Raw genomic sequence first — 14,200 nt, 5'->3', positions numbered from 1 at the left:
GTCTCACTATGTAATTCAGACTAGTCTTAAACTATGTTTATATCTGTTATGGTTTACAGTAAGTCCCTGACTTATGAACAAGTTCTGTTCTAGGAGAACATTTGTAAATCAGATTCATTTTTAATCTCACAAAGTGAGTCTTATACACCTGAGTTTGCAACTGAAATGTATGTTAAATTTGGGATTTACTGTATATCTAAAGTATCTCCCAAAGCCTCATACACTCCCAGGGCTCTTGAGAGTGACTGGATCATGGACATAATGTCTGGATTAATCCACTGACTGGATCTGCAGAGTTCTGGGTGTGGCTAAATAGATTTGTTTTGTGTATGTGTGGTACTGGGGATCGAACTCAGGCCCTTGTGCTTGCAAGGCAGGTAGTGGAACCACTGAGCCAAATCCCCAGCTCATAAATAGATTTACTTAAATCAGAAGACTAACCATGGGTGTGAGTGACACCAACGAATAGGCTTGTAGCTTGAATGGAATAAAAGGGAAAGGAAGGCTCACTGCTCAGTTTTATGCTTGCCACATCAGGAACTGATTGTCCTCTGTGATGCCTCTCTGCCATGCTACCCTGCCTTGGAATCAGCTATGGACTGAAACCTCTAGAAACTGAGCTAAAGTAAACATTTCCTCTTTTAACTTATAGATGTTGGGTATTTTGTCCCAGCTACAAGAAAAATTATTAAGACATCTAATGCTAGAATATTGCAAAATGAGATAGGTGGCTTTGCTGAGTAAGAATATATATACATATATATATAATTTTTTTTTTTGTACCAGGGATGGAACTCAGGCCCTTGTGCTTGCAAGGCAGGGGGCAGAACCACTGAGCTAAATCCCTGGACCTGAGTAAGAATATTTAATAGATGGCATTATTCCTTTTACATTTTATCAAGAAGCACATCTACACGTCTACCTTTCAAGGCGTTGGCTGCTTGATCCATTCATATACAGTTGGTCACCAACAAAAAAAAAGGAAAAATAGGTAAAACCTGTGGGTTAAAAGCAAATTAAGCAAAATGTAATCCAATGGAATTTGTCTGCTAATTTGAACAAACTAACTCTACAAAATGTTTATGGGACAGCCTGGGAAATTTAAGCACTACTGAATCAAATACTTGATGATAACAATAATGTAGTATAGGAAAGATTACAGTATTGAGAATAATAATGTAGTGTAGGAATGATAATGGTATTGTCCTTATGTCTAAAAAGGGGGAGGGTCCTCATCCTTCAGACATATATGGTGAAAATTACAAATAAAATATGCTCTCCAGAATTTGCTATAAAATTATGCAGAGCAGGAATGCAGTAGAGGGAAATGAATGGCAACAGAGATGAAACTGGCTGTTAGCTGATGAAAATCAAGCGTTGGCTGTGATCCATTCATATACAGTTGGTCACCAACAAAAAAAAAGGAAAAATAGGTAAAACCTGTGGGTTAAAAGCAAATTAAGCAAAATGTAATCCAATGGAATTTGTCTGCTAATTTGAACAAACTAACTCTACAAAATGTTTATGGGACAGCCTGGGAAATTTAAGCACTACTGAATCAAATACTTGATGATAACAATAATGTAGTATAGGAAAGATTACAGTATTGAGAATAATAATGTAGTGTAGGAATGATAATGGTATTGTCCTTATGTCTAAAAAGGGGGAGGGTCCTCATCCTTCAGACATATATGGTGAAAATTACAAATAAAATATGCTCTCCAGAATTTGCTATAAAATTATGCAGAGCAGGAATGCAGTAGAGGGAAATGAATGGCAACAGAGATGAAACTGGCTGTTAGCTGATGAAAATCAGTGATAAGTACATGGGTATTTTATTGTAAGTTTGAAGTTATCCATTAAAAAAAATAATAGGCCACAGATTTACCTCAGTTTGCTGCACTTGCCTTTCAAGTGCAACATCTGAGTTTGATCCCTGGGACCAAAAAAAAAAAAAAAAAAAAAAAAAAATTCAGGGGGCTACAGAGTTCAGTAGTAGAGTGTGTGGCTCCCGGTGCTGTTTAAAACTTAGCAATTAAACAACAAAAAGTATTTTTGCATGTGCAAAATACAAAACTATAAAATAGAGGAAATTATTGGTTAACATTTATGTAAATCTAGGATGGGGCAGCATGATGTTATGGGCAGAAACTGTAAAAGAAATCAACTGATCTGACCATAAAAAAATGCCCACTTCTATGAAAAGCCTAATACATAAAGTCATAAGCTAAACTGAGAAATACATGTATCCCATGACCAAAGACAAAAAATTCTTCATATATGTGTATATATATATATACATATATATATATATGTATATATATATATATATTTTTTTTTAAAGTACCGGGGATTGAACTCCGGTCCTTGTGTTTGCAAGTCAGGCAGCAGAACCACTGAGCTAAATCCCCAGATAGTTACTATATTTTTGAGGCTAACATGTATATAAAAAGCACAATAGTTAGTCTTGGCTTGACAGATTTTTCTGTTTTGGTCTATAGGCCTCTGCTGCAAACATGCTCTGCCAGATCATCAGTCAGGCCACCAAACATCCTAACTTGATCCCCCTTATCATGTTTATTAGAAGAGGTACTGGAACAGCACTGAATTTAACACATTTGACATCGTTCAATCCAGATGTCAATTAGGACAGGAAGAATAACCCAGAACCCTGGAACAAACTGGGTCCCAATGAGCAATACAAGTTCTACTCAGTGAATGTAGATTATAGCAAACTAAAGAAAGAAGGTCCAGACTTCTAAGTGAAATGTTTCACTATAAAGGTGCTTCGACTGAAGGTTGTTCAGGCTGAGGATTTAGCTCAGTGGTACAGCACCTGCCTGGCTAAACGCAAGGTTCCGAGTTCGATCCCCAGTAACAACAACAACAACAAAAAGCTTTCAGAAACCATTTGTACAGTTTTCCATTTAACCAAGAAATACTCTTCCTCTAAATGCATGAAATCAATGATGATTTATTGGAGTTTAATATACAGATTAATCTCTGAAACTTCAAGAAAAAAGCAGAATATATAACTCTTCTCCCTAACCGCCTGAAAAAAAACTCCAAGCCAGACGTGGTAGCACGACCCTAGTATCCCAGGACTTTGGGAGGCTGAGGCAGGGAGATCTCAAGTTCAACCCCAGACTAGGAAACTTAAAGAGGTTTAGTAAGACACTGTCTAAAAATAAAAACAACAACAAAAAAAGAGTCCGGCATATAGCCCAAATGCAAAGGCCCGGATCTGAGTTCAAACTCCACTACTGAGGAAAGAAAACACAATGAAACAAACTCCATGCTGGGAATGTAGCTCAGTGGTAGTGCTTGCCAGCAAACTTAAAGCCTTGGGTTCAATCTCCAGAACTGCCAAAAGAAAAAAAAAAAAAAAAAAAAAAAAAAAAAAAAAGGCTCAAAAATACTTGCAAGAAAAAGAATAAACATTAACATTGGCAAAACCAGTGGGGCAGGAATGCTCTACACACTACTGACAAAAAATTATAGGAACCCACTGGGTTGAGTGTTAAATACTGTAACATCAAAAAGTTGGTTCTGCAAGCTGTCAATAATAGTCATTTGGAAAGCAATGTATTTATCAGCACAAGGATCCCGTGCTGTTCTTCCACATGTTCAAACACCTTTTGTCATTAGTCATCTATCAGATTCTCCAACTGTTGTGGGAGTTTTCAAGAAACAAAAGCCAAAACTGGGCACTATCATTAAGCGATTTACCAATGATTCTCTTGTAAGCATCACATTTTCCAATAATAAAGCTTTGCACAGAAGTTGGAATTCTAAAGGCTGTTTTACTTGAAATCTTATATTTACAGTCTTTTCATGAAAATAGTTGTCTGGTAACATAAATTGCTTCTGCATCAGTTCCACAAACAAGACAAGGACCTAAAACATCCAAACTGTTCACAGACAGAGTCCTGGTAGGAAGCAAGCTCGTGATTTCAATTCGGTCTTTTGCAGGATCAGTGCTGAGCCAGGAACTTATCACAGATTGGTGAACATTAGCCTGATTACTCATGCTGTGAGACAGAAATGTACTGGTTCGTCCTCCTGGGAGAAAGAAAAGGTAAGAACTTGTCAAGACTAATTTTATGTTAGTAAACATTAAAAGTTCTGATATTTCAGAAAAGCGGTCATTTCATAGCCCAAAGATAATTTTATGCAGCATTTTTAGCACACCCAAGTTTTGATTCTGATCCAACACATGAGGTCTAGTGTGGAATCCACATATTCAGAATCTGGAGCAGTTTGGATTTCAGATTTTCAGATTAGAGATGCTCAACCTGTATTACTAGAACTACTGCAATAAGAGTCCCTCCCAGTCATCCTGTTTTTACTTTTCTCATTCTTCTGTCTATACGCCATAACTGCCAATGATTTCTTGGAAGTAGGAGTTCTGCCACTCCCTCACTCAAAATTCTCTGATACCATCTTATAACACTTAGAATAAAATCTTGTCTTTATCTTGGCCTCTAAATCCTATGAGATCTGATCTTCAGCCAGCAGTACTTCTGTCGTATCACTCCCTTACCCTGTTAGGTGAACTGGAGCAACAATGGACTTGCTATTCGCTGCCTGTCTTGGGCTCTCTGCCTAGCACGTGTTCATGTGACTCAGTACTTCATCTCCTTAAGGTCTCTGCTCAATGCTATTTTTGAGCTGGGTGTCGTGGTGCATGCCTGTAATCCCAGCATGCAGGAGGCTGAGGCAGGAAGGTCACTGTGTTTGAGGCCAGCCTGGCTACATAATGAGTTCATGACCAGCCTAAATTACATGGTGAGACCCTGTCTCTAAGAAACAAAATAGCCAGATGTGGTGGCACACACCTATAAATTCAGCACTCAGGAGGAGGCTGAGGTAGGAGGATCACAGCAAGTTTGAGGCCTGCCTGAGATATACAGTGAGTTCAAGGCCAGCCGGAGCTACATATTGAAACTCTGTCTCAAAAAACAATGAAATATAATTTCTGCAAAGAGGCCTTTCCTAATATTTCCCTCTAGATAGCTTCCCTCACTCTACTTTTATTGTTCATCTTTCTACTCTGCTTTACTTTGCTTCACAGTAATTATTGGCGTATTTGGCCCAGTTATTTTGCTTTCAGCTCCCTTTTCCAGGCTTTTCTATGTTCCATCACGGGGGTGGAAGTCTGCAAACTCCATTTTCCAGGCTCTGCTGCCATCTGCCATCTACGTGGGCCCTGCCAATGGGAGGCACTAGTGGTGACTGGAAGGCAGAGGAGAAGCAGCTCTCTCTTTTTTTTCAGAGATTGGGTTTTGCTTTGCTGGCCTTGAACTCACTATGTAGCCCAGGCTGGCCTCGAACTTGAAGCAATCCTCCTGTCTCAGCCTCTAGAGTTTGGGGACTATAGGTATGCACCATCATGCCTAGCAGTGGCTTTCCTCCTGATCCAGGTTTCTGGCAATGACACAGTGGCAGGAGCTCAAGACTGGTTGACACGGAACCTCTTCTGACAATCCAAAAGCAGCTGTAACAGTATTTCCAATAACATAGTGGCAAAAGCATTAATGATTTTGGGACTGAGGTTTTAGTTCAGTGGAACCCTGCACCTGCCTCCCAAGTGCAAAGTCTTATTTCAATCCCCAGTACCAAGAAAGAAAAAGAAAAAAAAAAAGTATTAATGATTCTGATTTTTAGGTTCTTACTTTTTCTTTCAATTTGCTTTCTACATACCCCTCCTCTTCCCTTTTGCTTTTTCAGCCTTTCCTAACACACGTGAAACCAGTTCCTTTTAAATTCAGGATAGTCACCTAGTTTACTATTGATAAATTATCTCTTTTTTTTTTTGATGCTGGGGACTGGACCAAGGGACTTGCACATGCTATGTATGTGCTCTACTACTGAGCCACACTCTAGTTCATTATCCATTTGTGTCCTACATGTGTAGCAACATTTTGTTTTGCTCACTGTTGCAGGCTCCAACATTTGAGTACCTATCACAAGGTAGGCCTTCAATAAACATTTCTGAATGAATGACCAAAGCAAATTTGGAACTGCACATAAATCCTCAATAAGAAGCTTAATGGCTGGACATTTAGCTCAGTGTCACCACATCTGCTTCACAAGTGCAAGGTCCTGAGTTCAAAAAGTTAAGTGTTAAAATAAATGCAAAATTTATAAATATAATAAAACAAAAACATTTATGAAAACAAAAAAATAAGTAGCTTGGAAAATGCAAAATAAACTCTTTATTGGAGACTGGTCTCACTACGTAGTTCAGGCTATCTCTGCACTCAGCATATAGCCCAGGTTGGTCTCAAACTCACGGAGATCCTCTTGCCTCTGCCTTCTGAATGCTGGGATTACAGGTGTGCTCTACCACACGTGGCTCCCATAAACTCCTTTTTTACAAATGTATGGTTTTTGGTTCAGTTTTGCTCACCACTGATTTTAATCAGGAGGCAGAGACTTTTAAACTGAAAAGAAACAAGTTCCTTAATATATAAAAGGTCTACTTTATTCTCAATACAAACCCTTCTTTGCCAACGGCTTTCCCATGGCATGAGGGTCCAGGACAAGGGTAATCACAAAGGAAAACCTTGACTGACTGAAGTGAGTCACTATACAGCATCTCTAGTCAACAGCCTCAGTAAGCAGCTGACAGTAAACAGTCAGACTTGAAGCTCTACGATACTTAAATTTACACTGGAGTATGAGAATAAAAACATTTTGCTACAGTTCAAAAGGATGCTACAGTTAAAAAGATGAGAATGTCTAGTTTGTCATTTAATTTTATTTTTTATTGTTTTGGTACTGGGGACTGAACTTGGGACCTGGGATCGAACTCAGGACCTTGCATTGGAGTATGAGAATAAAAACATTTTGCTACAGTTCAATGTTAAAAAGATGAGAATGTCTAATTTGTCATTTAATTTAATTTAATTTTTTTTGGTACTGGGGATCAAACTTGGGACCTCGAACTTGTGAGGCAGGTGGCAGAACCACTGAGCTAAATCCTGGCTCTAATTTGTCATTTAAAAGCATCACACAATGATGCAGAAGAATGTTCATTAGATAGTATACCTTGGTGAAAGAGTGAGGATTTTTCCGGCATGTCTATGGAGGCATCCCAGTGCCAGAGGGATCCATCTTCAGAACAAGTGAACAGATGATCTGGTTTGGATGGGTGAAAGTGAACTTCCCACACTGAGAGATAAAAAAGAGAAGCTTATTCCTATACAGGTCATCTGAGCAAAGAACGTTAAATTCTGTCTTTAAGAACCATCTTCCAAAAGCCCCAAACATACCTATAACCATACCTCAAGTCTATGAAAAAATCAAAGTCTTTGGAATTAAAGAAAAGCCAGAATATACTCTTCATGGCTATAAGTCACAGGCAGAAAAAAGAAGCCAAGTAAATATGCTTGTAGACTGGGCCTGAAAAAATAACAGAAAACTGAAAAAGCATTTTAACTACTACATCTTCCTTTCCTCCTTCGTACTCTCTTTCCTTTCCTTCTCTCTCCTCTTCTTTCCTCCTCTCCCCTCCCCTCCCCTTTCCTTTCATACTGGGGATTGAACCCAGGGCATGCTAACTATATCCCAGTCAACTCTTGCCTCAGCCTCCTAAGTAATCTGGATGACAGGCATGTGCCATCATGCTTGGCTTGACCTATGACATTTTTATGGAAAAGAAAGATCATGGATAATTATGAAAAGACTTTTTCTTAAAAATTGGTAAGTTGTCTTATTTTCAGGTACTATGTCTTTAATAGATGGAGGCTATATTATTGGAAAGACTGAGAAGAGACCATAAAGGAAACATACAAATGAATTTCTAAGAGGCAGAATCCAACACTTGCTTATGCCAAGGTGCTAGATACTTCTGGCCTTTATCACAGAAATAGCAACCAGCTCCCAGCAAGTCAAAATTTGTAAATGTTTCAAGAATTTGGATCCAGTCTGGCAAATCAAAATTTGTAAATGTTCCAAGAATTTGGATCCAGTTTCAAATGAAGGGTTTCTAAGAAGTCATGTTTGGGACTGCCACCTCAGCTCTAAGGGAACTTTGTCCTTAGATGTCTGGGAGTCACTGATTGGCAAGCACTCCCTAGGAAGTTAACTGTAGCATTAGATAAAATAGTCAGTGGACAGGGTTCTATGAGTTTGGCCAGGTCATTTTGAAGAATCAGTACAGAGTATCTGATGCCTGGCACACAGAGTTACTGGCACATGTCTTCATTCTAACAGTTATAATTAAATATCATGCCATAAAGCATTAAAAAATGTCACTTCCCTCAGGAGAATGCATTCTGGGGAAATTCCAGGAAAGTACATTTACATTCTTCTTTAAAACAAAGTGAAACAAAACACTTTGAAGAGCCATGAACAGACTGCCCAAATCTACATTTTTATGCATTTATTTCCTAATTAGAAAACAAATCGCTATATTAAACATTTCATTTCTAGCTAGGAATTAGGATAAATTAAAAATAATACTTGACAAGCCACTTATTTGTGTGCACTGCTTCAGTTAATAGGGTGTGGTAATAGGATAACTGAGTTTATAAGTCTACCACCAGGTTGGTCAACATTAGAATCTACAAGGGCATACTTTATTTCGCTTTTATCCTCTCTCGTTCTTGGACACAGCTATACTTGGGAAAGGCACACTATTTTCTATCCTTTTATTTCTTGAGTACATTTTTTTTTTTTTTTTTTTGCGACAGGGTCTCATTAGGCAGTTCAGGCTGTCTCAACTCAACTCACTATGTAGCCTAAGCTGGCTTTGAACTTGCAGTGATCCTCCTGCCTTAGCCTCCTGGGATTTTGAATATAATATTAAAGTTATTTATCCTTCTAAAAAAATAGTGTGAAATTTATTTTTCTCTTCTTTTTGGTACCAGGGATTGAACTTGGGACATTGCGCTTGTGAGGACAGCAGCAGAAATCACTGAGCTAAATCCCTGGTCCACTGGGAAATTTATTTAAACAAAAGTTGTAGTATTGGTTCAATGCTTATTTTCTTGTTTTTTTATTCAAGCAGTTTAATATAAACTTTTCAGAAATCAGAGTTTAAAAGTATAATCCAGGGATAAGGGATGTAGCTCAGTGATAGTAATGTGTTTGGCATATACAAGGTCCCTGGTTAAATCCCTAGAACATATACCCCTCCCCTATTTATAAAAATATATTCAATTTTGGGATGACAATAGTCTGTATAGCTATTGCTTCTCTTTTAATTACTTGAATGCATTCATATGAGAAAGGGAATTCTCACACACTTATGTATAGCAACATAAACTGGTATTTTTATGTAGGACAATCTGATACCATGTATTACAGCTTTAAAATTATGCAAAAGTAGCACTGGTCCAAAAGAGACATATGGAACAGAAAAGGGTACAGAAATAACTCCAGTCACATTCAGCCATCTGATCTTTGACAAAGGAGCCAAAAACATACACTGAGGAACGACAGACTCTAGCAAACGCTGCTGAGAAAAATGGCTATACACAGGCAGAACATTAATTCTGACCCTCATCTCTCATTATATACTAAACTAAAATAAAAATGGATTAGTGATCTAAATATTAAAACAGAAACAAACACTTAACTTGCTGGAAGATAAAATGGGTAAAACTTTTGAAGACAAAGGCATAGGCAAGGACGTTTTGAATAGAACTCCTGCACTGCACAAGAATGCACATAAATGGTCAACAAATGGAATCATATCCAATTAAAAAGCTTCTGTAAATCAAAGGAATCAACCAAGCGAAGACACAGTCTACAGAATGAGAAAAAAATTCTGCCAGTTATACCTTGTCAAAGGACTTATATTAGAATATGTAAAGAACTCAAAAAAACCCAGACTCCTTCAAAATGAGACAACCAATCAAAAATGAGCTATTGAAATGAATAGACACTTCTCAGAAGTGCAAATGACCAATAAATACATGACAAAATATTCAATATCTCTAGCCATTAGAGAAATGCAAAGTAAAACAATACTGAGATTCCATCTTACTCCAGAAACATGAGTATCATCAAGAAATCCATTGTCGGGATTTAGCTCAGTGGTTCTGCCACCTGCCTTGTAAATGCAAGGTCCCGAGTTGGATCTCCGATACCAAAACAACAAACAAACAAATAAACAAAAGAAATCTAATTACAACAAATGCTGGTGAGGCTGTGTGAGAAAAAGGAACCCTTCTACATTACTGGTGAGAATGTAAACTAGTACAACCATTATGGTTTTATTAGTGTAGAGATCCTAAAACACTAAAAATAGAAATTCTCCTCGACTCAACTATTCCCATATGAGCTATCTTCCTCAAAGAGTAAAAATGTCATATTACAGCAAGACATGCACACCCGTGTTTACAGAAGCACATTTCAATAATACCCAAATCTTGGAAATCTAAATCAATAGATGACTAGAAAGAAGAAAATGAGGTATTTATAGACAATGGAGTACTACTCTGCTATAAAGAAGGATAAATTTGAGTCATTAGTAAGAAAATGCATGCATCTTAAGATGATAATATTAAAACCAGACACACAAGCTTAAATACTGCATGATCTCCTATATTAAATACCCAAAGGATAAAGAGCAAAATAAAAGATAGATAATAGGAAACAGGGAGAAAGATACATTACAAATACAAGAGATGGCAGGGAGAAAGAGGCAAATAAAAATAATTGTAATGTGTCATGTATGTGTACCAATTTCCCACAATGAATACAATCATTATATATGGCAAATAGTTACTAACAAAAATTTTTTTAAATCATGCAAAAATTTGGCCCATCCATTCTCCTTCCAAAAACTTACCCCAGGAAACTAAGTGCATAAAGATAAAAATGTACTGATATTTATGGCAGTTCTGAGTATAATAATGAAATATATTGAATCTAAATGTCAAATAAAAAGGGATTTATGTAATTCAGACACTAAGTTATGATATAAAATGATCCATATGTATCCTTATGCAAAAGGGCTTAAGTCAGATGTTTTATCCAATACAAATCTTCTACATCTCTACAATACTTACTTTCAGCTTCATGAGCCTTTAGCAGAGATACAGGCATAGTGCCTTGTCGAACATCCCAAATACTCAACATTCCATCCTGGCCACCTGTAGCTACAACATGCTGCTGGTTGGGATGTCTGTCAACACAGTGGAGTGGTACTCGGTCACCATTCCTTTTGTGGGAGATAGAAGATATATCAAATATATTGCAAAGTATAATTTATCCTTGCCAACCCAAGAAACATGTTTTATTCTAGCAGCTAAACGATAATTATGTAGCTGGAGCTACTAAATCTTAATGATGGCAACAAATTAACTAGATTAAAATATAAACTAAAAATGGTTTGGAATTAAAGGCCAAAATTTTTCATTTGTACTTCAATTTGGAAAAATTAGAAGATAACCTGATTAAGATGTACAAAACACATTTCATAGGCTTTCAAAAAATATGTTAACTATACCAAAATTCTTTATTCTTACCATTTTTTTTTGTACTGGGGACTGAACTCAGGACCTTGCACTTGTGAGGCAGGCGGCGGAACCACTGAGCTAAATCCCCGGCCCCTATTCCTACCACATTTAATGCTTAGGCTATATAGCTTTTTTTTTCTTTCCCAAGAATGACACATTGTTTTTCTGTTTTTTAAAAAAAGGGAAGCAAAGGTAGCAAACAGAAAGGGGGATTTTTATTCAGAAGAAATATTTTGGTTTGTATTTTTTTGTTTTTACAGTACCGGGGATTGAACTCAGGACCTTGTGCTTGAGAAGGAGGTACAGTGTCAATAAGCTAAATTCCCGGCTCTACATTTATTTGATGAACAGACACAAGTCTTCCCTTAATGATAAACTTCTGGGCTGGGGATTTAGCTCAGCGGTTCGGTGGCCTGCCTTGCAAGCTCAAGGACCTGAGTTCAATCCCTGGTACCAAAAAAAAAAAAAAAAAAAAAAAACAAAAAACCAAAAACAAAACTTCAAAGACAAAGCCTCTGAATCAACACAACAAATTATTACTAAGTGAACTGTGGAAATTTCAAGCCCATCATACTAACCTTGCTGTATCAAATTTAATCAAGTATCACTTTTTTTTTTGGTACCGGGGATCAAACTCAGGTCCCTGTGTCAAGCATCATTCTTAAGATGTGATTAAAATACAATAAGGTTTTAAAGTCAGTTACTATACATAATTGAAAAAATTAATTTTGCATTACATTACTAAAGTTATAAATCAACACTTACAGTGACAATATCTGTGCAGGCTCATTTCCTTGTAGTCTGAAATCCCATATTTTTAATTGTCCAATTGAATTTACTGTAACAATCTCAGGAGTTCGAAGGAAGGTTACAGCATGAAGTGTACTACTATCTGCATTGTCTGCAAGTTTAAAATGTGGCAGTGTGTGTTAATAGCTGCCCTTTTTCCAAGAAAATCTTAAGACACATTCTACCTATTCACTGAAAAAAATTTTTTTTCAGTGCTGTGCGTTGAATTTTGCATGTTAGGCAAGGGCTCTACTATTATACTCTCCACCCAAATGACTGAAATGCAAAGTTTCTCATGAGACACAATTTAATCTCTATGGAAAGATACGCAGCAACATACATGTTTAGATATTTTCCTCAGCTCACAGTATGTTTGCAGTGTGCAATCACTGACTGAACTATTTTCTCAGTGGAGGTCTGAGTTTTCAAATATTCCTTTCCTATTTCAAGATTGCTACCCTGTCTTTCTGAGACAGCTTTTCAAGCAACTATCTACATCTAATCTTATTTCCCACTTGTCCTTGGCCTAGAGCTTCTATTCTAATGGGCTAAAACCCAGTGATTCCTGCAGCACTCAGTCTGATGTTGTATTATTCTGCCAATCCATACCAAATCCATTCATCTTTACTTTCAAATCCCCTGTTCTCTATGAAGTACTTCCTGACTGCTAAAATGTCCTTTTCTTTGACTAGCTAAATGGTTTAGAACTATGACACAAGAACATACATTCACAGACTTATTTCATTGCCAGTATTCCACAATGCCTCCAGCAAAAGCCCTTTACAATTGAACAAATAATATAATTTAGAATTAAACAACACAGGAAATGAATTCCTGAGCTCACCTAGAAATTCTGACCGAAGAGGGACAGGGTGGTGGATTGTTGGAAATCCCTTAGGTAATTCTATGTGAAGATGTAACTGAGAACCATTCTGCTAGTATGATTCTTCTAAAGTGCTACATGGCATACATCACTCTCCTATACATAAAATTTCAGTGATACCTCAGTTTTCCACCTAAAAAAATGTAACCGCTGTGATTCTGAGCTACATCCTCAGTCTTTTTTTTTTTTGTTTGTTTTGGTATCGAGGATCGAACTCAGGACCTTGTTCTGGTGAGGCAGGTGCAGGCACCACTAAGCTAAATCTCCAGCCCAACATACTCAGCCTTTTTTGAGATAGGGTCTCACTAAATTCTAAATTGCCCATGTTAGTCTCAAACATGTGATCCTCTTGCCTCAGGCTATCAGAACACTGGAATTATAGGTATGTGACACTAGATCTGGCTCCAGTTTACCTTTTATGGGGGGGTACCAGGAATCGAACTCAAGACCTTGCACTTGCAAGGCAGGTGTGGTGCTACTAAGCTAAATCCCCAGCTCCAATTTACCTTTTTTGATTTATCTTTCATCTCTCCTATGTAAATAAATAAGCTCTGGTCAAACTATATCTTCTTGTCATTTTCTATACAGCTTTATTGTGCCTCCACGCTGTTCTTTGTATGGTGTGCCATCTTTTAGTAGTTTTAGGCATATCCATCCTATGCCACATAGCCTACATTTTTTTTTTAAAAAAATGCTATAGTTTAAAAAAAAAAGGAAATCTTGTTACCTAATTAACTATATTGTTTATTTTATATGTGAACAATATAATTCCTCTTTACTCAAAGCATCCCAGGTAAGCCAAAAGGTTGGATGCCTAAGTCAGGACCAGATTAAATTGGAGTCAGTCAGTCATTCACCCTAGTCTCATTAACAGTGTTATTTATTTATTTATTTTTGTTTGATTAATTAATTTTTTTGTGACAGGGTCTTGTTATGTAGTTCAGGCAGGCCTTGAACTCATGGCAATCCTCCTGCCTCAACCTCTTAGGTGCTGCGATTAGAGGCATATGTCATCACGTCTGGCCTAATATATTGTTTTTTTTTTTTTTTTTGT

At 37.2% G+C, this 14,200-nt stretch overlaps 1 protein-coding gene and 1 pseudogene across 1 annotated transcript in view; one reads left to right on the top strand and one right to left on the bottom strand.

The window, feature by feature from the left end:
- Nucleotides 1–2,516: 2,516 nt before the first annotated feature.
- LOC104850686 lies at nt 2,517–2,789 on the top strand (annotated as a pseudogene).
- Nucleotides 2,790–3,383: 594 nt separating this feature from the next.
- Nucleotides 3,384–14,200, bottom strand: part of Nup43 (nucleoporin 43) — a 14,238-nt gene continuing 3,421 nt past the window's right edge. Inside the window, exons 5-8 of the mRNA XM_010607733.3 lie at nt 12,240–12,375; nt 11,025–11,176; nt 7,054–7,176; nt 3,384–4,062 (exon numbers count right to left, since the gene is read on the bottom strand). Of these exons, the coding sequence (XP_010606035.1) occupies nt 3,833–4,062; nt 7,054–7,176; nt 11,025–11,176; nt 12,240–12,375 (641 nt within the window). The 3' untranslated portion in view covers nt 3,384–3,832. The remainder of the gene's footprint in view (nt 4,063–7,053; nt 7,177–11,024; nt 11,177–12,239; nt 12,376–14,200) is intronic.

The sequence above is a fragment of the Fukomys damarensis genome, unplaced genomic scaffold (genome assembly GCF_012274545.1).
Source record: "Fukomys damarensis isolate Sample0158 unplaced genomic scaffold, DMR_v1.0_HiC HiC_scaffold_14, whole genome shotgun sequence".
Lineage (NCBI taxonomy): Eukaryota > Metazoa > Chordata > Mammalia > Rodentia > Bathyergidae > Fukomys > Fukomys damarensis.
The sequence above is the reverse complement of the archived record's forward strand: the minus strand, read 5'-3'. Positions and strand labels throughout refer to the sequence as shown.